This window comes from Acomys minous (genome assembly GCF_964271855.1).
Source record: "Acomys minous genome assembly, chromosome: 15".
NCBI classification, from domain to species: Eukaryota; Metazoa; Chordata; class Mammalia; order Rodentia; family Muridae; genus Acomys; species Acomys minous.
The window spans coordinates 97218623-97242550 of record NC_140497.1 but is presented as its reverse complement, the minus strand read 5'-3'; the positions used below and the strand labels follow the sequence as shown (position 1 = coordinate 97242550).

Genomic DNA, 23928 nt, shown 5'->3' with positions numbered 1-23928 from the left:
GTGAAGAAAGGAAGTGAGTGATCAGCAAGGGTGCTAAGGCAGGCTGTCTGAACCCTGTGCTGGTGCCCATGGATCCCTGGGCCGACTGAGAGAGTACCTTTGTCCAATCTAGAAAGAAGCGCTCTTGTTCTGGATTCTCCTGTCCTGGGGCTAGCGAGGTCAGCGGGGCCAGCTGGCCAACAGCGGCCCTGCTACTCACATGACTATCTCCTTTCTCGTTGTCTCGAGGGACAGGTACTCGACCCAACTCTTCTTATCGTCGTAGTTCTTGGACTCATCCACGATCTTCTGGAACATTGTTCTCTTCCTGGTCCCAAGAAGGAGGGGAGGAGTAGGTGACAGACCTGTTGTGGTAATCTTCGCTAGCTGAGGGTTCCACTCACACCTCCTGCCCCTTGGATGCATTTTGTTTTGTTGTTGTTGTTTTTTTGAGACAGGGTTTCTCTGTGTAGCCTTGGCTGTCCTGGACTCACTTTGCAGACCAGGCTGGCCTTGAACTCACAGTGATCCACCTGCCTCTGCCTCCCAGAGTGCTAGGATCACAGGTGTGCATCGTCGCACCTGGCTCCCTGATGCATTCTTTTTTTTTTTTTTAAGATTTATTTATTTTATTTATTGCATATGAGTGCTTTATCTGCAGAAGAGGGTATCAGATTATATTATAGGTGGTTGTGAGCCACCATGTGGTTGCTGGGAATTGAACTCAGGACCTCTGGAAGAGCAGGTGGCGCTCTTAACCACTGAGCCATCTCTCCAGCCCTCTTTTTTTTTTTTTTAAAGATTATTTATTATGTATACAGTGTTCTGCCTGTATGTACACCTACATGACAGAAGAGGGCATTAGATCCCACTATAGATGGTTGTGAGCCACCATGTGGTTGCTGGGAACTGAACTCAGGACCTCTGGAAGAGCAGTCAGTGCTCTTGACCTCTGAGCCATCTCTCCAGCCTGCCCCCCATCCCCCATGCACTCTCACTTGAAGTAGAGGGCTAGATCGGTGGCGATGATGGCGATGTCCATGAGGTGGATCACGTGCTCGTGCTGCCGACGGTTCAGGTTCTGGTAGATGTTCAGGCTCTGTGGGGACCAGCAGCTGCTGTTGGCTTGTGGCAAAGGTTGCCTGTAGTGCGCTTAGCTTTGGCTCTCGGGGCCTACCTACCCCCCTGTCTGCTCCCCTCGTTCTAACATGGCCAGACCGGTCTTTCAGCTACTTCTCCAAGCAAGGAAAGCCATCACTGTCCTTCCTTGGTGTCTATCCGGTGCCCGGGAGAGCCCTGGGCCAGAGACCGTTGCCCATTTCCATGATCTGCTGTACGCTCTAGTGGCCACTCCCACCTGCCGCCTCCTCGCTAGCAATTCTACCCAATGTGGCAACATCTGCACATGCGTGCCTGTTCCTTTAGCACAGCCCATTGGTGATAAATCATGTCACCCAGGGCCTCCTGCTTGTCTGCCACAGCCCAGAAGAGAACCCAGCACCAAATCAGGAACAAACCTCCTCTGCCAACAGAAACTTCCCAAATTCCAGGTGGTGCCGTTCCAGAATTGAGGAGCCATGTAACTTGGCTAGAGGATTCTGGGACCTGTTGCGTATTTTATTTAAAAAGAAAGCACAACACAAAACAATGTTAGAAAACAGCAGGAGGGGGCCTGACCCATCTAGCACTGTGTCTTCAAGTACTAACTTGCCAGACTACAAAGACTGACCCTAAGGGCACGGGATTATGGTTTGCCATGCCCCACCACAGGCCTGCCCTCCCCACAGCCTACTTCATCTGGTACAGGTTGTTGGTGCCACGGTGGTCGATGTCGTGGCACAGGCCAGCTGTAACCATGGCGAAGGCCTCCAGGTCTGTGTAATAGCTCTTCAGTTTGCCCGTCTGTGGGGATAGGTCCAGTCCTGGGTGCTGCCACTGGCCCAGCTCTCTGGCTCCAGAAGGCAGGTTGGAGGGAAAGTGGGGCTGGCCCAAACCCATTCTTTTACCCACCCAGGCCCCCTCCACCCATTGCTGTGACTGGGCAAGCGCAATGGGCATCTTTAAGCTGGAAGGTAGTTAGCTGTGTTCTCTGTGAGTCACCTTGCCCCATCCCATTTACATACATACCATGAGGAGAGTAAACATGGTCTGGGCTACATTGAAGCCATGGCGCCAGTTGTGGTAGGTGATTCTTCGATAGGCTTTGCTGACAGAGAAGAGGAACCTCACCAGAACCTGGGGGAGCAGAGGATGTGTGGGTTCTGGAAGCCACACGTGAGTCCACACAATACCACATGAGCATCCACACAAGTCTCTCACGCTGCTTTCAGTAGCTCTTGCTCTACCCATCTCCCATCTCCACCTTGCTGGCCTCAGAGCCCTCCTCGTCCCTTGTTCCCACTGGCCTCTTCCTGTTTGGGAAGGGCTCTCACATAGTAGAGCCAAGAACAGCTCCAGCCATTGGAAATTTGATGACTCTATCCCCAAGGTCCAGAGCCACAGTGGAAAGAGGATCTTGGGGATGTGAGATACTTTGAGAACTTTTTTTTCTGTTCTGTTTCCCTTAGGATTTAGTAAAGTTTCTTTCAGAAACACCACGTGTCACCCCTGTTTTCTGAGGTGTATGAGAGGAGTATTCACTCTTCTTGTGGGCTGTGGAGACCCAGGTTAGGAGGTGGATGCAGGCCAGAGTGAGAAACCCATAGAGGGAGTAAAGTGGTGGAGGCACTGAGCTCTTCCCTTCCTCCCAGTGGCAACCCCCAGTGGCTCTCCTGTAGGCAAACCTAAAGATGCTGTGCGTTTTCTATTCTGGTGAGCAGCTGCTGCAATTCCCTCAGGATCCTATGACAAACTCCCTATTTCTCTGTGATGTCCTAATAAAAATGTTGTTCAGAACACCTAGTTAATAAACTTTACATCCACCTACCCACCCGTCCAACCAACCAACCACCTACCTACCCACCCATTCATCTACCCACCCATCCACCGGTCCACCTACCCACCCATTCATTCACCCACCCATCCAACCAACCAACCACCTACCCACCCATCCAACCAATCATCCATTCATCCATCTATCCATCTACCCACACACCCATCCACCTACCCATCTACCCACCTACCCATCCACCCTATCCATCCAACCAATCATCCATTCATCCACCTACCCATTCACCCTATCCACCCAACCAATCATCCATGCATGCATGCATCCATCCATCCATCCATCCATTCCTTGTTCTAGGTATATTTACCAAGTGTATTTCACGGGTTCTGTGATGGACAGGTTTGTCACCAACACTCTCTGTAGAATTTTTGGACACTCTCGTCCCATCACCACACACATTTTATCCCTTAGGGGATCTATAATCCTTAACCACCCCTCCACCTTCTCTTGTTCTGGAACCTCCAACCATATCTCCTCACCTCCTGGGGAATCTGGAACTTGCGGACTACACCCAGCTCATAGTACATCTGGATGCCACATTTGACTAGCTCCAACTCAGTGCACTCCAGATCGGAGAAGTGGAACTCATAGATGTCAAACTTGGTAGGCCCTGGAAGTTCTTCCTTCTGTAAGAGAGATTGTGGGCTGAGGGAAGCAGGCAGACCCCACCCCCACTGGGTCTCAACCTTTCTTTTCTCTGAACCCGTGTCCAGGCATACACACACCCAGGTATCTCCGGTGATGTCTGCCTTCCCTTCCAGCTACGCAGGTTTATAGCTAGGTCACTCATGTTGTCCCAACCTGTCTTATCCTGCTGTTTCTTCCCATCGGGTGACCCGACAGTAAGAAGCTTGCCTGGCTTTGTGGCAGTGATGTTGGAAAAGCAAACCATAAAGACAGTTACATGAAAAGTTACAGAGGCACATACATGGACTCAGACCTACCTATATGGACACTTAGGCACATATGTGCACACTCACAACACACAGAGCCATTGGTGTTTAGAACTCATTGGTATTAATAAACCCCAAAACTGTTCAGTAGGACAGACACACAGAAGAGACAGGAAACTAGACAGAGACACTCAGCAGGGCAGACATCAAGTAAACTCCAGCTGGACACTCTTGGAGTGTCACCTCTGCTGGGGAGAGCTGACGTGCCTACACAGGTAGCACTAACAGGTGCTGTGTGTGCTAGGGCTCTTTCCTGCCACTCATGAGAGCAGCTGTGTCCACTGGAAGTGGATTCTCACCAAGATCTTCCCGAGTTCATCCTCCTCACAGTCAGCCGGCTCTTTCCCCAGGCGATCCCTTGTTGGCTAAGAGAGAGCAACATGTGAGTTGTGGGACTGAGTGATAGTGTCACTTCACCCTACATGACAGAGTGACAGCATCACCTACACCCATGTGGTAGGCTGATGATATCACCCTCACTCCCAGGATTGAAAGAGTGACAGTAACCCCGTCATCCCACAAATGTAACACAGTGACTTCGTTACCTTTTCCCCCCCAAGGGACAGGATGACAAGTGTCATCTTTACCCTATGGCCATGACTGAGTCACTTGTAACCGTCACATCAGTGTGACAGAGTAGCAGTGTCATGCCCATCCATGACTGTGTCATTGGGGGTGTCACCCTAACCCAGGCAGAGGGACCCCGTAGAATGCACGGTACAGTACCAAGATTTCCTGGATTTCATCTTTGTCGCATCTCACGTGGTACAGAACCATGTCCTGGGCTATGTCCTTACGGTTCTCCAGCTTGTTCATTTTGTCGTAGGTGTCTGTGTTCAGCACTGACCACCCCAGGAACTGTGTCAGAGACTGGAGGTAGGCGGCAGTGTCACTCCATCAGCCGTGCACTCTGGTGAGTGCTAACTGTGTTCTAACGCTGTGCTTCAATGGCCACTTTCTCAGACTGCTACAGTACAGTGGACGCCTCTCAACGAGGCCTCCAGAGCTACAGCTTTAGGAACTACCCTCATCCCCTTCTCCCTGACTTAATGCTAAGCGGGGTCCAGATGTGTGTGGGGAGGGACACTGCCCGCTGACGTCTCACCGCGTGGCAGGTATGGTGCTGGGTATTTACCTCCATGAGAACCTCATCCTGGTCATCGAAAACCTTCCCATCTTTCCTGTTGTAGAAGGTCGCCACGCCCACAATTTCCTCCTTCTTGTTGACAATGGGCATGGAGAGAACGTTCTTGATCACCCACCCGGAATCATCCAGGGCCCCCTCCTGCAGGGAGCAGAGAAAGGACCAGGCTGTTCCATTGTCTGGTAAGGACTTGCTGCTCTGGGGACAGGGGTAGACCTTATTTTTTATTTTTTTCCTGTCTTCAAGCCATGCTAATAGAGCGAATGCTGTCTCCTCACTCTCACTTGTCTGTGAACTTTATACTCATAGGCTTTGTGTCAGCATTTTCTGGGCTGAAGGAGGCTGTTTCCCCACCACAGCAGATTCGTGGGCATTCTAGGCGCCAAGAATATTTTTAGAAGTACAGAGAAGCCTTGCTCTAAAAGCTCAACACGTAGATAAACATTCTCATTTTACACTGGACTTTGAACACTATGTGGTTGGTTCACTCTAGTCTTCCAATATGAAATTTGGATTGCAATTTTTGGCCAGTTCCGTGCGGCTGTTAGTGACGTCCCTGCTAACATGACCTCCTTCAGGAAAGTGCTATGTGGCCCCAGATATATGTTTGTCCAAACACGAGATGAAGACAGGTGAGCAGGGGAGCTCTGAACCCTCACAGTCCCAGCCTGGAAAAGTTCAGCTAGATCACATTCAGAAGTGATAACAAGTAAAGCTCTACCGAGTCCTGCCAAAAGTGAGCCCAAAGATTCGCTGACTTCTGCTGAACACAGCGGAGACCTACTGAGCCCACATGAGCCCCGTGAACATCAGCTAAGACCACACAGGGTCCACTTAGCCAGAGAAGCTCTCCTGAGTCCGGCCAGGATCACCTGAACCTAACTGAGCACGCGTAAAACCAGGTCAACTGTAGGCCTGAATCAGGCACAGCCACACGTTTCTTGTACTGTGTCCCAGTTGTTTCTTTTATTTTTCTTTTGCTTTTTAAGATAGAATCTAATACTTTAGGCCAGGTTGGCCTTGAACTAACGTGCAGCAATCCTTCTGCCTCAGTCTTCTGAGTGCTTGGATTACAGGTGTGAGTGAAGTTATTTTATGTGTGTATGTATAGATAACATATATACATATAACGTGTAACATATACACATGTACACATAGGTGTGCCCATGTGTGTCCATGCAGAGGTCTATGCTGGATGTTTTCCTCCATTGCTTGCCATTTTATTTTCTGGGATAGGATCTCTAACTAAAACTGGTGCTCAGTTATTGCTTAAATTAGCCAGCCACTAAGCTCCCAGAATCATCTTGTCTTGCCAGCTTCTCATCCCCTGACCTAGCACTTGGATTACAGGTACATGCTATCAGGCATGTGTGTGTGTGTGTGTGTGTGTGTGTGTGTGTGTGTGTGTGTTTTATGTGGGTGCTGGAAACCTTGTGCCTTTGTAGAAAACACTTGACCTACTGAACTGTCTCTCCAGCTCGACAAGTTGTTCCTTGAGTGGAAAAACCTAATTCAGTCTGTCGTTTCTGAAACAAAAAGTATCCTCTTTTCTAGCAAAATGCGGTTTCCGTCAATGAGTAGGCAGATTACCTGAAAGGTGAACATTTCATCAGCTGAGGCATTCATGATGTTACAGATCTGGAAAGGATGAGAAGTAATTTCAGTCTGAGCAAATGAACATTCAAGCACAAGCGTTAGCCTACTTAGCCTTTCCTACAGGAGAGGAGCCTCTGGCTGGGCAAAGCGAGCGGCAGAGAAGCAGGGAGGCTGAACGGGAGGCAGCCCGCCAGCAGCACTGCGGCACAGGCAAGCACAGGCCGAGGCCTGGGGACGGGCACTCACAAAGCCACTTTCTGCCACATAGGTTGGAAGGCCACTGGCCAGGGCCCAGTGGTCAGCTGGGGGTGTGCTGTGGAGAAGAACAGGTGAGTTAGTTCGCTTTGATCCCTTCTGTGAGCTCAGGTGGCGTGGGGCTAAGGCGCTGCTGAGGGATGGAGGAGACCAGGATGAGGTTCCTTCTGTTCTGCCATGTTGGAGCTCCTCGCTTTGCAGGCGGCTCCTCCACTAAGGTTCCTGACTTCAGTCGGCCTCTGGAGACTCAGTGTTGGCTACCTGTTCTTCAGTCCTGACACCTGAATCCTACCCGCTGCTTGGAGCCTGTTTGGGATGTCGACAGGCTTATAGGATCATGCGGTCACTGGGCACATAATCAAAGGATGATTGTCCCCTAGGCCAGAGCTCTGCACTGGACTTTTCTTCGGGGTGTGACAATGGCCTCACCTTAGGCTGGGATAGGGCCACCTGGACAGCTCACCCAAGTCCCTAGATAGATGTTTCAGATAGCCCAGTGCCTTAGGCTGGCCACTTCCCTATTCACCTGCTCCCGTTGCTCCTCACTGTCCTGGGAAGGCCCTGCTGGCTCTACATAGAAGCCCCAGAGATGGCTACTTCAGAGGTTGGATTTGGGGGTATCCCATCCTGGGGTGAGCCACCTGTCAAACCCCAGTACTCACGGAATGACTTTGATGTCTTCTTTGCCATGGAGGATATAGTCAATAACTTTGTAGAAGACAATTTCCTGGGAAACAACAACAAATCAGTCTAGGGAATCCTGGTCAGCTTCTCAGGGGAGTCTTTCTTTATAAAAAGAGAACAGCACCCACCCAGACATATCCCTGCACAAGGATGCACACCCACAGATGACACATTTACAGCACCCATGTAATTATATATGTACAGTGTGTGTACCCATTTAACCTCACTTGACCTCACACCAGCTGGGCCCATACTCCACACATACACTAAAATTCATGTGCAATCATGTTCACCACGTTTATAGGAGCTCTGTCGTCAAGCTAAATCAGATCTAGAGAATCCACCCTCACTAGGCCAGTGCATGATAACAGGTGGCTACACTGTTTCCTCGCCCTCTTCATGGAGTTGGATTCAGTGTAGACAGACTGTGGGGTGGTTACCACCTAACAGCTTGACTTACCCGGCCGTCGGGTGTTCGTGGGCCTGAGTATGGCTGGGCTTCCCCCATCAGCACAGGCCACACATCAAAGAATTCCTGGGAAGAGGAAAGAGACACACTCAGCCCCTGAGCTGGGGCTTGCTGGGGAGAAGGCGCCTGGGGAAGGAGAGCGCCTTACCTTCTCCTTGGTCATGTCCAGGAGGCCCACGGAGTACCGGTCGCAGTTGAGATAGGCCCGGACGGTGTAGAAGGCCTTGTGGAACTGCCTCTCGATGTCTGTCAGCTCTTCAAATACCTTGTTGGCTGACCAGAGAAGCACCTGGAGGGTGGTACCCATGTTGGCCTGTGGCCCCAACTTATCTGGCCTCAGAAGCTTTGGGGTCCACTCAGAATTGGTATCACAAACACTTCGAGCATAATTCCTTCAGGGTGCCCACCCGGCCCCGAACCCAGGAGACTGACTGATGGTATGTGACGCAAGGTTTTCTGTGAATACAGTCTTACCTGTGTCTTGGACCCTGGAAACCCTCTGGCTGGCGAGTTTTCCAGGCTTGCTTAGGTGGTAACCCTGACTCTTACCTACCACCTAGTGCTGGCCTCACGCTCAGTGAAGGAGCAAATGAGTGGGAACAGAAGTCACTGTGAGCTTAAAAGCCAGAGATCCAAGTAACCACTGTCATCTGCTCTGTAGTTAGCTATTGGGACACCACTGTTTGCAGTGTAAGCAGCAGACACTTTTGTGTCTCAGCAGGGTGAATCTGAAAGCGGCTGTTTTTGTTAATACCCACACTGGTCCTTGGGCAGACCAGGCTCAGGGATCTCCTTCCCCAAGCTGAGGCCGTGGTTCTCAAACGCAAGTCCCTGCAATATATCCCAGCAGCCCAGTCAGTCTTCAGACTCACAGTGGGCCTGGTCCATAGCAGAATCCCTTCTCCATGGGCCTTACTTGGTGGCTTCCTCCTTCATTGCCCCCATAGCCTTCAATAGGAGGTAGCTCTTCCCAGTCTCCATCTTGCTCGGGTGACCCAGCCTCTGTTGCCGCAGAAGCGCCATCAGTCCTTGCACGTTGGCCTCTGGCTCCCATGTGTTCACGTGCTCGCACTCAACCCTCTCCACGCTACTTGCAGTTTCCCAGGAGACATGAATAGTGACAGCCTCAGGACTGCATTTTCACCTTCACACCCGAAGCCCAGCCCTGGACGTCTTAAACCACAGTCCTCAGCCCTGAGATGGCAGCCCTGGCTGTCCGCCTCTAACACTCTGGCCCTGCCTTATTTGCGGATGATTTCTGCTCACCCTTGATGCACCTCAGCTGTGCTTCCCCATCATGAAGGTGAGGGCCACAACCTGGAAGTGTGGCCACTCTGGCTTGGTAGTCTCGGGACTGAAAAGGGCGTGGGCTCCTGTTCTTAGGATGTGGGGAGAGGAAAGGCAGTGACATTTGTTGTATCTCAGAAAAATACTTGGTGTTCTCTCTCTCTCTCTCTCTCTCTCTCTCTCTCTCTCTCTCTCTGTCTCCATCTCTTTGCCTCTTATTTATGGATCAAGATTTAAGCTCTCAAGTGTTCTGACTGTCATGGCTTTGCTCTGCTATTATGGACTCTAACCCTTTTAAACTACACACACAAATGAAACACTTTGTTTTGTAAGTTGCCTTGGTCCATGGTGTTTTATCACAGCAATAGGAAAGTAACGACCTGGTCCTCTCTAGCACCAGTATTGAGGCCCTTAATTTATCGTGAATTAAGGACTGGTTGTCAAATATCTAAGAACCCTGGGATTCAGGTGTTAAAAACACAGTTGTTATTAAAATTAAATCATGTGAGCCAGGCATGGTGGCGCACGCCTTTAATCCCAGCACTCGGGAGGCAGAGGCAGGTTTTGGGGAACATGGTGAGGGAGAGTTTGAAAACGTTTCAATGCTCAGTAACCAGCATTCCTACCACACAGGGACAAGAAAGACAATGTGTCTTAGGCTAGGCCACAGGCCCTTCAGAGCCAGTCTGTACTCAGCGTAGAGGTTTCTCTTCGGAGAGCAACGTGAGGGCTGGGCATGTGGCTCAGTGGTAGAGAGCTTACCTAGCATGCATAAGTCCCTAGTCTCTATTTCCAGCACCCCAAAACAAATAACCAAACAAAGCCCAGAAAGAGCTGTGAGGGAGGACTCCGCAAATGCTGCTTAAAGTCTGAGCCTCGGGGCTGCTCTTCCTCTCTTCCTAAAGTCTGACTTCTTGGGGATGCAGAGGCCTGGTAAGACTTACAGAGGGGGTGGTACAAAATAGGGCCGTGCCAGAAAGGCCCACTGATACACTGTAGACTTGGCTGTGAACCGCAGGCTAGGGTTTAGGTAGCTCCCTTCATGCCTTGGAGAAAGGGATGGAGGAGCAGGCAGGGGTAAAACCTCTCAGACAGCAGTCATGAGGAAAAAAGAGGCCTTCACCTGAGGCAGAGGATGCTCCCGGGCCCCTAGACTGGATAGAGTCCAGATGGCCGGTGTAAGGCTGCCCTTGCCTCAGGCTAAGTGTCGGCTAGATAGTTTCTTCTAGCTTTGATGGACGACCCTGGCCCTCAGGTATTTCTCGGCTCAGAGAAGAAGCTCTTCATAGGCCTGCCGTGTCACCCAAGTCAAAACCAAACACCCCACTCCAAGCAAACACAAACAAACAAATGAGCAAAACCTAGATAACAACAATAAAAAACAAACAAAAATGACAGCTGAAGAAATGCTATGGCTGAACCGTGTTCTCCCAGGTCCCCAAGTTGAGCCCAAAGGTACCAGGAGGACTCCGTGAGAATTGAGCAGAGCCAGGCACCATGCCTTTCAACCTCCATAGCTGAGCTAAGTCTCTTTTCTTTGTTAAATGCCTCGCTTCAGGTAATTTGTTATAGCAGCAGAAAATGAACTAATATTTACCTTATAGCTGATCAGTCAGAAACTCAGGCAACAGACTAGAGTTTGGCGTTCTTACGAGAAGTGGGACAGCCTTTGGGGCTGGCTACGTCTGACTGTCTCTCTGACTGTATCCTAGCAGATGGTGTCAGAGTGGACTCTGCTGATGGCCATCGCAGAGGTGACGGCTTTCTTGGGGTGTGGGTAAAATGCCTGGGGCTCACAGATGCATTGTGTGTTGTGAGAGAGACTGAATTTGATTTTGTTCTCTGCCTCAGAATGGGGAACAGAGCCTAACGCACCCTCTGAGGCCAGCACCACCCAGAGAGCAAAGTCAGATAAAAGCATCACAGGATTAGGGCTGGAGAGATGGCCCAGTGGCCGAAAGCATGTGCTACTATTGCAGAGGACTTAAGTTCTGCTCCTACCTCCCACATGAGGCAGTTCACAACTACCTGTACCTCCAGATCCAGGAGACATAACGCTTCTGGCCTCTTCAGGCAATTGTACTTGTAAGCACATTACATGCCTATATATAATTTTAAAATAGAATAAATCTTAAAAAAAAAAGACATCGCAAGGAAGAAAAGCTGTATATCCACATAGCTAATTAACATAGATACAAAATATTTATTTTTGTTTTTGAGACTGGGTCTCTCTAGATAACCCTAATTGCCCTGGAACTCTCTACGTAGACCAGGCTGACCTTGAAATTATTAAAAAATCCACTTTCCTCTGCTTCCCAGGTGCAGTGATTAAGGTATGCACAACCATGCCTGGCTCTAGATACCAAAATTCTTAATTGAACATTGGCAAAATGACCAGTATAAACCTATAATTCCAGTAGCTGGGAGGGAGGAGCTATGTAGCAAACTGTACTACACAGCAAGTCACTGTCTTAGAGGGAAAAAAAAGAATATTGGCAAGTCAGTCTAATAACGTAACAATAATATAATTGTTATTAATTTTTTACCCCAATTATTATCACATTGCTTACCAAGTAATTATACCCCATGACCAATATTAAGTAAGACCAGCTCAGCATTCCAAACTCAGTTACTATAAACTAGGCATGCTGGTGTGCATCCACAGCCTAATGCGAGAGGATTGCTGAAGCCCAGCAGGGGAAGACCTAGCTGCAAAGTGCAGGAAGACCACAGCTCCATATAAACACATCACAAACCAAAACCCCAAGCTAACCAATACAACCTGAAAATTAACAAACTAAAGGGGAAAGCAGCATGATCTTATCAGTTGATGACGCAGAAGCATCAATTTGTAAACATTCAATGTTCATTCAAGATAGAACACGTCAGCAACAAGAAGTACAGTAAATTTCCTCAATTAGATGGAAAAAAATCCTATGAAAGCCCAACAGATGACATCATTCCTCAGCCTCTAGAAGTCCAATTACACCATGGAGCAGGCTGGCCTTGAACTTTCAGAAACCTGCCTGCCTCTGCCTTCTGAGTGCTGGGACTAAAGGTATACACCATCACACTCTGCTGTAAAATCTTTTTTTTTGTTTTGTTTTTTTTTAAGACAGGGTTTTTCTGTGTAGCCCTGGCTGTGCTGGACTCACTTTGTAGAGCAGGCTGACCTTGAACTCACAACGATCCACCTGCCTCTGCCTCCTAAGTGCTGGGATTAAAGGCCTGCAACACCACGCCTAGTATAAAATCACGCTTAATAACTGTCTTTCTCTAAGATTTGGAATGAGGAAGCAAAGTTTACCTGAAATCTATTTTTTATTACTAAAAATAGATTCTTCTCTCATATAAAACATCCCAACTTGAAATCTTAGCTTATGTAGTAAGACCAGAAAAAGAAAAAAAAGTATATATATATAATATTATAAAAAGTGTGTGTGTGTGTGTGTGTGTGTATGTGTATAAGGAAGAAATAAAATTATCTTTGTTTACAGGTGATATGAGTATTTATGTGAAAATAGCAGAAAATCAATAACAAAAACCTGAAACTAGTAAGTGTTAGCAAGTCCACAGACTATAGGGTTAACATAATTCCATTGCTTTCCTCCACACCAGCGATGAACAATTGGAAGATGAAACTATCAGAACACAACACCACTTATATTATCGTTCCAAAATGAAATACTTAGGTATACATCTAGTAAAATATGTATAAGATGTACTTGTAGAAATTCAGCCTTTTGCATATGTGTGCACAGATGTGCATGTGTATGGAGGTAAATCTGGAAAGTCAGCAGGTCAGTGAGTCCCTAGGGGAGGCACCTGCCTCCACTTTCTCAGAATTGGGCTTACGATGCAAACTACCATGCTTGGCGTTTCACCTGTGTCTGGGGGAACAAACTCAAGTCCTCATTTTTGTGTAGAAAGCTTTACAAACCGAGTTGTCTCCCCAGTCTCTAGAAAGCTCAAAAGTCTGATTAAAGCACAAAATATCAAAATTAGTGTGGAGATATTAAATGTTTGTGGATTTTTTTTCCTGAGAGTCTTGTGTAGCCCAGGCTGGCTTTGAACTTGCTGTCCAGCCAAGGATCATCTTGAACTCCTGATCCTCTTGTCTTCACCTCCCAGGTGCTAGGATTGCAAACACCACAATATCAGGTTTTATGTGGTGCTGGGAATTGAATCTGGTTTCCAGGCATGGTAGGGAAGGGAAGCACTCTTGACAACTGAGCAACATCCCTAACCAGAAGACTCACTTTTTTTTCCCCAAGCATATATTTGGTTGACCAATGGAGGCAGGCTCTGCCTTGGGCCTGAAGAATCTGTGCCAGAGATCTCTTGACAAGCGACCATCAAGATGGCCCTGTGTGGAGCAATGTCTCGAGTGGATGTAACAACTGTCAATAAAGCACTGCTTACCCAATCAGCTGGGCAGAAGGACAGGAAGTGGAAGGCGGGACTTCCTGGAGAGGGGGAAGAGCCAAAATTGATAGTTGAGAATGCGGGAAGTGGGGGGGGGGGGGGGGGGAGGAGAAGAGGGGGGCGAGAGAGAGAGAAAGAGAGAAAGAGAGAGAAAACGGTTGACAGTTGACAGGAGAAGGAGGAAGAAGCCTCCGAGGACCAGATTGGCAAGTGCTTGGGATAAATGTATGTGTATGTTATGAGGTTTAGAGTAGTTTATTTTAGACAGAGCAAGGAGTTTGGAAACATGATGTAATTTGCTATCTAACATTTCCCAAAGTCAGCTTGTTAGGATGGACTTTCCCAGTCTCAGGCACAGAATGTCCTACCACCCATTCAAGATGGCTCCCTTCCTCCATTCTGCCCTCCTCTCCCTCTCCCTCTCCCTCTCCCTCTCTCCCTCCCTTCCTCCCTCTCTGGTCCCCTGTCTCTGAGACAAGATCTTGCTTTGTATCGCGGACTAATCTCAAACTTGTGGTTACCCTGTGTGGTGGTTTGGATAAGATTGGCCCCGTAGGCCCATAGATTTGGATGCCTGGTGTGGCCTTGTTGGAGTGAGTGTGTCCCTGGAGGAGGGCTTCGAGGGTTCAGAAGCCCAAGCCGGGCCGTACAGCTCTTCCTTCCTGCTGCCTCTGGATTCATATGTAGAACTCTCAGCTCCCTCTCCAGCACCATGTCTGCCTGCGTGCCACCATGAAGACAGTGGACTAAACTTCTGAAACTGTAAACAAGCCATCAGTTACATGCTTTCCTTTATAAGAGTTGTTGTGGGCCTGGTATCTCTCCACAGCAATAGAACACTGACTAAGACACCCGGCCTCTGCCTCCTGAGTGCTGGGATACAGACATGCGCTATCGCACCCAGCGTGTTTGGGGTTTCTCACAGGCCGAGGCTGTAGGAGAACCGCTTTGCCGTGAGGCCTCTTCTGAGCTCTTGTGCTATAGCAAATAGCACATTGACGTGTTTCAACCCCACAGCGCACTGGCCCTGTTGGATACTCAAATTTCTATCACATGCAAAGTAAACAGATTCCAGATTATCTGTCAGGCCCAATCCCACAAGGAGACTCTGTGCTTAGTTAATTTACAATTCACCCTGGTTATTCAAAACATTTGTGTCAGTATCTGAGGAGAGTGGATTCTGTCTGGGGCTCTGCAGGAAGCTGTGCCTACTAGGCCAGGTTGTGGTCATGAGCAGAGGGCCTTTCCAGTTTCTGCCTCACACCCAGCCTGCCTAGTTGAGCACAGCACCCATACCCCTATAGGCAGTGGCATGGATAGGAACATCTGGACCTGTTAGGCCAGGGTTAGGCTTTGACCGGACAGCACAGTGCCTTGGCCATTCATGAAGACAAAACAGCTTATGAGGGTAGAAGGCTGGGGAAGGCCCAGCCGGGGCATTTGGGTACCTGGCCTCGGCGTGTCTCACAGTTGTGGAGGTAGCTTAGATGATAGATCTTCAGGTTTAACGTAGCAAAATTCAGGTACTTTGTGAAAACCTGAAACAACAATTATAACAGCATGAATCAGAAATCCAGACGTTCAAAGACACAGGTACAGAAGACAGGTAAACGGCAAAGGCCCTGGAGGAAGTGCCACACACATGCAGACATTCCGGTAAGCTATACTTAGCACTCATAGATGTGGCCCTGCACACACAAGCTCAGTCCTGTGGGGCAAGGACTGGGCTCACTCACAAAGGGACATGACTTATATACTCAGAGGTGAGCAGCTGGGGCATAGCTCACACGCCCAGATAAACAGAGACACACAGAGATCTGAAGACAGACATGGCTATGCCTCTGGATAAGCACAGCTCTCACACTCAGATCAACAGAGGGACACTACTCAGACCTAGGCTTGTCAAGGGACACAGCTCACTTCTCCACAAGAACAGAGAGAGAGAGAACAGCGTGCACGTGAACAAAAACACACACGGCAAGACACGAGTGCCTAACATCTGGACACTCACGTCTTCGTCTTCACTTGTGAAGCACGGACCGTCCAGCTTATTCACCGCCATGATGACAGCCACCACGTCTTTGCCGTTCATGATTGGTGTGGCTAGAATGTTCTTTGTCACATAGTCGGTGAGCTCATCAGCGAATGGGCTGAAGTGGGGACACTGCAGCGAGAGGAGAGAGATTATGGCCGTGGTCTGCAGCCTGCTGCTCCCAGGTTTTTACAGAGGAGCTCGGCTTAGGAGGCCACAGTTGAGGCTAGCACCGTGATGCCAGCCAGCCCTACCTCTGAAGTCAGGACACAATCTCTGGGCAAAGAAACTTCAGCCAGGTCCTAGGGTTCTGAGTCCTAAGGAGTCTCCGAAGCTTTCCGAACAGCCCCTACAAGGTCCTTGAGCACCTGTCTACTTTTGGGGTGCTCAGGGCTGCCCCGCTGCCTAACCCTCAGACCTTCCAGCCCAGGTGACTCTCTCCTTCTACCTCCAGCCCCCTCCAAACCTGCTGTACACTCTTCCTGGGAAGATATCTACGACTGAATGAAGGATTGACTCTGTTGTGATTGGAGCTTGTTATGGGGCACTACCAAGAAGACAAGTGTGGCTGGGGAGCCGGAGTTGAGAGTTTCCTGTACCCTGGGATCTGCCCACCAGCCCTGCACGTGAGCTCTGCTCCACAGACCACTGCCCACCATGAGACTCTGTGACACGGTGAATCTTTATATATATATTATTTTCTCCCACATGTCTACAGTGTATCTCAACCCAAATCTCCCCTCCCGTTTCCCTTGCCCCTCTAATAACTCCCTCCCCACCTTTTATTTCTTCCTTTACTTATTTTTATGACTCGCCAAGTCCAGATAGTGTTGCCTGCAAGCACATGGTTGTGGAGCCAGCCACTCACTAGAGTGTAGCCAATTTACCAGTGGTCGTACCCTTGGAAAGTAAATAAATACCTTAATTAATAAAAAAATAAACATAAAGGAAAAATAAATATGGGCTCTAAAAAATAAAAAAGCGAGTAAAATGCCAAGGCGTGATGAGCTTTGCCTATCTCTGGGCTCAGGGAGGGCTCCAACATCTTCCCTGCCAAGATATGAAAGGAATCCTGCCTCCGGGGCTGGCTCCACCCCTGAAAGGAGGTCATCTGAGCTGAGCTGAGGGTTCTAAATTAGAGCCCTAATTTAGAGCCTAACAGACATGGCTCTGCCTTCTGGTTATCCCTTTATTTACACGAGACCAAAGTGCCCTGGCATAGGGGCTGAGGTGAACCCCTGTGACCTGAAGCCTCTCTTCAGGGTCCGTCGCAGAAAGGTGGAGCCGCTTTATGTCCCTCCCATTCCCGATCAGTGGATGGTGGGCCACTACCGATCTGTTTGACACGGATTGTCCCGCGATTGACTGTCAACAGAGTGCTGGGATTAAAGGCGCGCGCCACCACCGCCCAGCTGCAGCCCTTGTGCTGTGTTGTAATTCTCCATAGCTCGGCCCTGCGAGCAGCTCGCTGGCACTCTGTCTCCTTGGTGGTGAGTTAGCCAGGCCACAGTCTTAGCTACAGAAGGCTAGAAGGAGCCTGCTAGCCGTCCGCAGACTGGGGTAAGTTGGGTGAATAGATATGCCACCCATCCCAGGGGAATGTAGGTGGCTGCCATGTGGCCCCAAGCTAGAGAGAACTCAGCACATGAGTTATGGCAGAGAGGGAAGCTGGGCAGCAAATCCCGACAGAGGCGACATTCCTGGGATGGACACTGACATCCTTTTTTCTTTCTTTCTTTTTAAAATATTTTATTTTTAATTTATGTGCATTGATGTGAGGGTGTCAGATCTTAGAGTTACAGACAGTTGTGAGCTGCCATGTGGGTGCTGGGAATTGAACCTGGGTCCTTTGGAAGAGCAGGCAGTGCTCTTAACCACTGAGCCATCTCTCCAGCCCTGGACACTGACATCTTGTCATAGAAAATCACCAGCTTTTTCTGGCTAAATTGTTGGTACAAGGCTTTGGTCACATGGAAATGGGATGTTGCACTTTCCCAAGGAAGAGATTTGCCTAGGTATCCTTTTCTCTGAGCATATTCTGGGTAGCTCCCCATAGTTTGTCACTGTGGCCATTGGAGACCTGGTGGTTTGGACGCTCCTGTGCCCTGACTAACCATTAGTGCTAGAGGCCAACCCTGATCTGCAGGTTGCTTCTGAGTAGCCCTGAAGCACTGTACCAAGGCATACCAAAGTGTTTCTGCAAAGAGCAAGAAATTACCTTCAAGCCGGGTGTGGTGGCGCACACCGTTAATCCCAGCACTCGGGAGGCAGAGGCAGGCGGATCTCTGTGCATTGGAGGCCAGCCTGGTCTACAGAGTGAGTCCAGGACAGCCAAGGCTACACAGAGAGACCCTGTCTGGAAAAACAGAACAAAACAAAACAAAGAAATTACCTTCAGATGATGTACATAGATCTTTACACTTGATCCCCGTATGACGCACACAGCTCCACACTTGACCTTTATACAACACACATAGATATACACATTTGATCCTCAGGTGGGTCACACAGGTCAACATATCTTTCTCTTAGATCAATATTTCTCAACCTGTGGGTCACAAACCCTTTAGGGGGCCAAATGACCCTTTCACAGGGGTTGCATGTTAGATATCCTGCACATCAGATATCTACATTATAATTTATAGCAGTAGCAAAATTACAGTTATGGAGGAGCAACAAAAATAATTTTATGGTTGAGGATCACAGTATAAGGAACCGTATTACAGGGTCACAGCGTTAGGAAGGTTGAGAACATGGAGTCCACTTTATCCTCAAGCGAGGCGCAGTGCAGATCTGATTTCAGAAACACACAGGCCATATTTGGTGGCCGCCTCATTTTTATTTATTTATTTATTTTGGGTTTTCGATACAGGGTTTCTCTGTGTAGCCTTGGCTGTCCTGGACTCACTTTGTAGTCCAGGCTGGCCTCGAACTCACAGCGATCCACCTGCCTTTGCCTCCCAAGTGCTGGGATTAAAGGCGGGCCACCATGCCCAGTCATTTTGATTTTCTTACTAGCTTTATTTATACCACATTTCTCCTTGTATTTGAGACCTCACTTTATCACCAATTTTATCTATACATCTTCTAAGTCTCCACAGAACATCTGGGCCTTCCTGTCTCTTTCTCCTGGCCTGCCCTCCGCCCCGGAACCTCACCTAGTCACTGTGCTCTTTCCATGCTTCCTTCCCCTGCTGGGAACTAAATATGATCAAGGCTTTGGTTTTAAAATACTCTCAAACGTCTTTCGTTTGCCATGCCTTCTTCTCCATGGCATCTGACTTCCTGGGTTTCCTGCCTTCTTGACTAGGTCCCCAGACTAGTGTTGGTCCCAGGTGCCTAGTGTTGCTCCCATCTTTATACTGAAGTCACGTGCCCCAGCCTCTCCTTCCCCTGGGATCTCAAGCAGCCTCCTCAATCAGGCTACTGCTCCTGGATCTCCACCTCCTCACCCACAGGCTATGCCCACAGAATAGTGGGGGGTTTTGTTTGTTTGTTTGTTTGCTTGTTTATTTTTTGAGACAGAGTTTCTCTGTGTAGCCCTGGCTGTCCTGGACTCACTTTGTATGCAGAGATCCCTATTTCTCTGCTTCCCTTAGTGCTGGGATTAAAGGCGTGCGCCACCATCACCTGGCGAATCTTCGTGTCTGTATGAGTATCTCATGATCCTTGCAAGACAAGACTCGTAGGAAAAATGTAAAGAAGTGTTAGAGGCCAGGCCAGAGGTCAGCTATGACACCATGTCTGGCTATATTTGTGACTCCCTGAGAAGCCGGTTTTGAGTCAGACTGTCCCGAGGATATCAATTCCAAGACTGGCTAGCATTTCCCCTTTTAAACTTCCCTCTGTGAGTTTACAGGTGAAACAAGAACACAGATGTGAGACAAATCCTCTCCCAGTCTTAAGCATCTCACACCCTCATAGCCAAATTTCTACCTTTCCGCGACTTCCGTCACCCTCCCATTCATGCGTGTGTTTCAGTAAGTCAAGGGTGCCATGGCTCTGGTTGGGCTTTCAAATGCTCCCAGAAGCCCTTCAGCCTCAGTCTGGCCCTACACCTCCCGAAATGATAGCCCCCAAGTTCGCCATGGAGATGGGGTCCCTTCAGCCTTCTGAGGTCATCTTCAAACGCTAATCCTTTCTATGCATGCGATGCTAATGAACATTCCACACTGACTGGCAGCCCTTCAGCTTCCAGACACCCTCTGTGTCCTCCTGTGGCTCCAGGAGCTTCTGGAGGCTTCCGCCTACCTTTCTTATCTATTCCGCCGTCTGTCCGGGGCTTCTTTGCTCCCCTAGCTTCCTGCTCAGATGATCTGACAGCCTCAAAAGTGGGCAAAGGTGGCAGGTGCTCCCAGGCCCCTGGAGACGGCTGAGCTGAACCCTTCACTGCCAAGTTATAAATGCACATGTATCGCAGGCACAGTGGGCTTCTGGGATACTTCCTGCCCATCAAGACTTCTCCAAGATGCACCTCTCCACGCCCACTGTCTAGGCGCAGACCCTTCCTGTTCTCCTGACCCCAGCCATATGCATCCTTCCTTTACCGCAAACACTCCCGGCTCTCCTGAAGCCATGGCCCAGACAGCCTAGATGCTTCTGATGGCTGGGAGAAATTTACAGGGTGAATTAGCTTTGTTTACGGGGGAGCCCGCTGTCCCTTCACATGTCTTCCGCACCCCTCCAGACTGTTTCAGATGATGTCCTCTGGAGAACACGTAGAACGAGGGTCAGTCAAGCCGTCCCGCTCTTTTCTGGGAGGCCTGAAGTGCACTTTGCTCATTACCACGTTATAATGCTATATGCTCCACCCCAGAGCCGTTCCCATCCACCCTGAATATTAGACATATGGGGAGGCATGATCCTGAGCTACATCTGCTCAGGATGTGCTGGACCTTCTTTAGGCAGTTGAATCTTTCCACTAGAAATATACACAACTCCAACCACAAAGCTTCTCATTCCTGAGAATGTTCTAGAAACATTGTCAGTAAGCCTCTCTGAGCTCGGGCTGTGCTGGGGACAGAGCCCAAGGCCTTCAGTGAGTCAGGCAAGTGCTCCATCACTGAGCCATATGCTGGACCCCACCTTTACTCTTTCATCTTTCTGGACTTAGCCTCATCATGTCCAGATACATTTCAACCTCACCATGTCTTGTACTGAGGCTTGCGTCCTGGTCTGACTCCATGGCTGAATGGAGCACCCTCGTGAGAGGCTGCTGTGGGGAAGGGACCAGAGATGTGTAGTGTCCTGGGTCAAGTCTTCTGTGACATTTAGGGGAATGACAAGTAGGAGAACCAGGGCCACTCATCTCTTTGTAGGGGCAGCTATCTCTGGAGATCCTGAGCTTTGGTCTGATTTCTGCTCTGAGGCTTGTGCTGCACCGTGGCTTAGCCCTTCATTCCTTCACAATTTCAGAGCCTACAAGCCAGTTGTTCTGGCTGTAAGGGATGTTGTTGCTTCTCCCTGGGCAGCCAGAGACAGCACAGCCCTGTAGCCTCACCACTCACCGATTCATCCACCCACACTCACGCATTCACCCCTCGCCCACTCACCCACATCCATTTACTCATCCGGCCTCCCCAATACACGTGTGTGTGTTTGCTGTGGAGACCACTGGCCCTAGGGGGAAAAAACCAACCCAAAACCCACTATGTAGAGCAGACTTGGCCTTAACGCATAGAAATATGCGTGCCTCTGCCTCCTAAATGCTGGGCTTAAGGTGTATGCCACACTCAGCACCAAACAGCGATCCTTCATCTGCTCCACTCCGCTGACCCGACTTTGGAGGTCGTCATTTCTGGAGGACGACATCACAGAACCTGCGCTCTGTTTTCTCTCGGTCACTTACAGCTTAAGCTTAAGTCAAGACCAAAAATGTAGACAACTCACTAGCACCTGGATTTACAGATAAAACGTGAGGCCAAAGGGCACAATGTTATGTTATCTCAGTCAGTACTGCCCCACCTCACAATTATCTCAGTCAGTACTACCCCCACCTCACAATTATCTCAGTCAGTACTGCCCCCCACCTCACAATTATCTCAGTCAGTACTACCCCCACCTCACAATTATCTCAGTCAGTACTGCCCCCCACCTCACAATTATCTCAGTCAGTACTACCCCCACCTCACAATTATCTCAGTCAGTACTGCCCCCCACCTCACAATTATCTCAGTCAGTACTACCCCCAACCTCACAATTATCTCAGTCAGTACTACCCCTCACCTCACAATTATCTCAGTCAGTACTGCCCCCCACCTCACAATTATCTCAGTCAGTACTGCCCCCACCTCACAATTATCTCAGTCAGTACTGCCCCCCACCTCACAATTATCTCAGTCAGTACCGCCCCCCACCTCACAATTATCTCAGTCAGTACTGCCCCCACCTCACAATTATCTCAGTCAGTACTGCCCCACCTCACAATTATCTCAGTCAGTACTACCCCCACCTCACAATTATCTCAGTCAGTACTACCCCCCACCTCACAATTATCTCAGTCAGTACTGCCCCCCACCTCACAATTATCCCAGTCAGTACTACCCCTCACCTCACAATTATCTCAGTCAGTACTGCCCCCACCTCACAATTATCTCAGTCAGTACTGCCCCCACCTCACAATTATCTCAGTCAGTACTACCCCCACCTCACAATGATCTCAGTCAGTACTGCCCCCCACCTCACAATGATCTCAGTCAGTACTACCCCCCACCTCACAATTATCTCAGTCAGTACTACCCCCCACCTCACAATTATCTCAGTCAGTACTGCCCCCACCTCACAATGATCTCAGTCAGTACTACCCCCCACCTCACAATTATCTCAGTCAGTACTGCCCCCACCTCACAATTATCTCAGTCAGTACTACCCCCACCTCACAATGATCTCAGTCAGTACTACCCCCCACCTCACAATTATCTCAGTCAGTACTGCCCCCACCTCACAATTATCTCAGTCAGTACTGCCCCCACCTCACAATTATCTCAGTCAGTACTGCCCCACCTCACAATTATCTCAGTCAGTACTACCCCCCACCTCACAATGATCTCAGTCAGTACTGCCCCCCACCTCACAATGATCTCAGTCAGTACTACCCCCACCTCACAATTATCTCAGTCAGTACTGCCCCCACCTCACAATTATCTCAGTCAGTACTACCCCCCACCTCACAATTATCTCAGTCAGTACTACCCCCCACCTCACAATTATCTCAGTCAGTACTACCCCTCACCTCACAATTATCTCAGTCAGTACTACCCCTCACCTCACAATTATCTCAGTCAGTACTACCCCTCACCTCACAATTATCTCAGTCAGTACTACCCCCCACCTCACAATTATCTCAGTCAGTACTACCCCTCACCTCACAATTATCTCAGTCAGTACTACCCCTCACCTCACAATTATCTCAGTCAGTACTGCCCCTCACCTCACAATTATCTCAGTCAGTACTGCCCCACCTCACAATTATCTCAGTCAGTACCGCCCCCCACCTCACAATTATCTCAGTCAGTACTACCCCTCACCTCACAATTATCTCAGTCAGTACTGCCCCCACCTCACAATTATCTCAGTCAGTACTACCCCCCACCTCACAATTATCTCAGTCAGTACTACCCCCCACCTCACAATTATCTCAGTCAGTACTGCCCCCACCTCACAATTATCTCAGTCAGTACTACCCCCCACCTCACAATTATCTCAGTCAGTACTACCCCCACCTCACAATGATCTCAGTCAGTACTACCCCACCTCACAATTATCTCAGTCAGTACTGCCCCCACCTCACAATTATCTCAGTCAGTACTACCCCCCACCTCACAATTATCTCAGTCAGTACTGCCCCCACCTCACAATTATCTCAGTCAGTACTACCCCTCACCTCACAATTATCTCAGTCAGTACTACCCCCCACCTCACAATTATCTCAGTCAGTACTGCCCCTCACCTCACAATTATCTCAGTCAGTACTGCCCCACCTCACAATTATCTCAGTCAGTACTGCCCCCCACCTCACAATTATCTCAGTCAGTACTACCCCCCACCTCACAATTATCTCAGTCAGTACTGCCCCCACCTCACAATTATCTCAGTCAGTACTACCCCCCACCTCACAATTATCTCAGTCAGTACTGCCCCTCACCTCACAATTATCTC

At 49.2% G+C, this 23928-nt stretch overlaps 1 protein-coding gene across 1 annotated transcript in view; it reads right to left on the bottom strand.

Annotated features, from left to right (window-relative positions):
- Window positions 1-23928, bottom strand: part of PDE6B (phosphodiesterase 6B) — a 38556-nt gene that overhangs the window by 5683 nt on the left and 8945 nt on the right. The window contains exons 2-17 of the mRNA XM_084760714.1: window positions 15751-15903; window positions 15188-15277; window positions 8176-8316; window positions 8019-8093; window positions 7537-7601; window positions 6866-6932; window positions 6614-6661; window positions 5015-5164; window positions 4606-4749; window positions 4179-4244; window positions 3406-3552; window positions 2107-2214; window positions 1772-1881; window positions 1497-1584; window positions 978-1078; window positions 200-307 (exon numbers count right to left, since the gene is read on the bottom strand). Of these exons, the coding sequence (XP_084616840.1) occupies window positions 200-307; window positions 978-1078; window positions 1497-1584; window positions 1772-1881; window positions 2107-2214; window positions 3406-3552; window positions 4179-4244; window positions 4606-4749; window positions 5015-5164; window positions 6614-6661; window positions 6866-6932; window positions 7537-7601; window positions 8019-8093; window positions 8176-8316; window positions 15188-15277; window positions 15751-15903 (1661 nt within the window). The remainder of the gene's footprint in view (window positions 1-199; window positions 308-977; window positions 1079-1496; window positions 1585-1771; window positions 1882-2106; window positions 2215-3405; window positions 3553-4178; window positions 4245-4605; window positions 4750-5014; window positions 5165-6613; window positions 6662-6865; window positions 6933-7536; window positions 7602-8018; window positions 8094-8175; window positions 8317-15187; window positions 15278-15750; window positions 15904-23928) is intronic.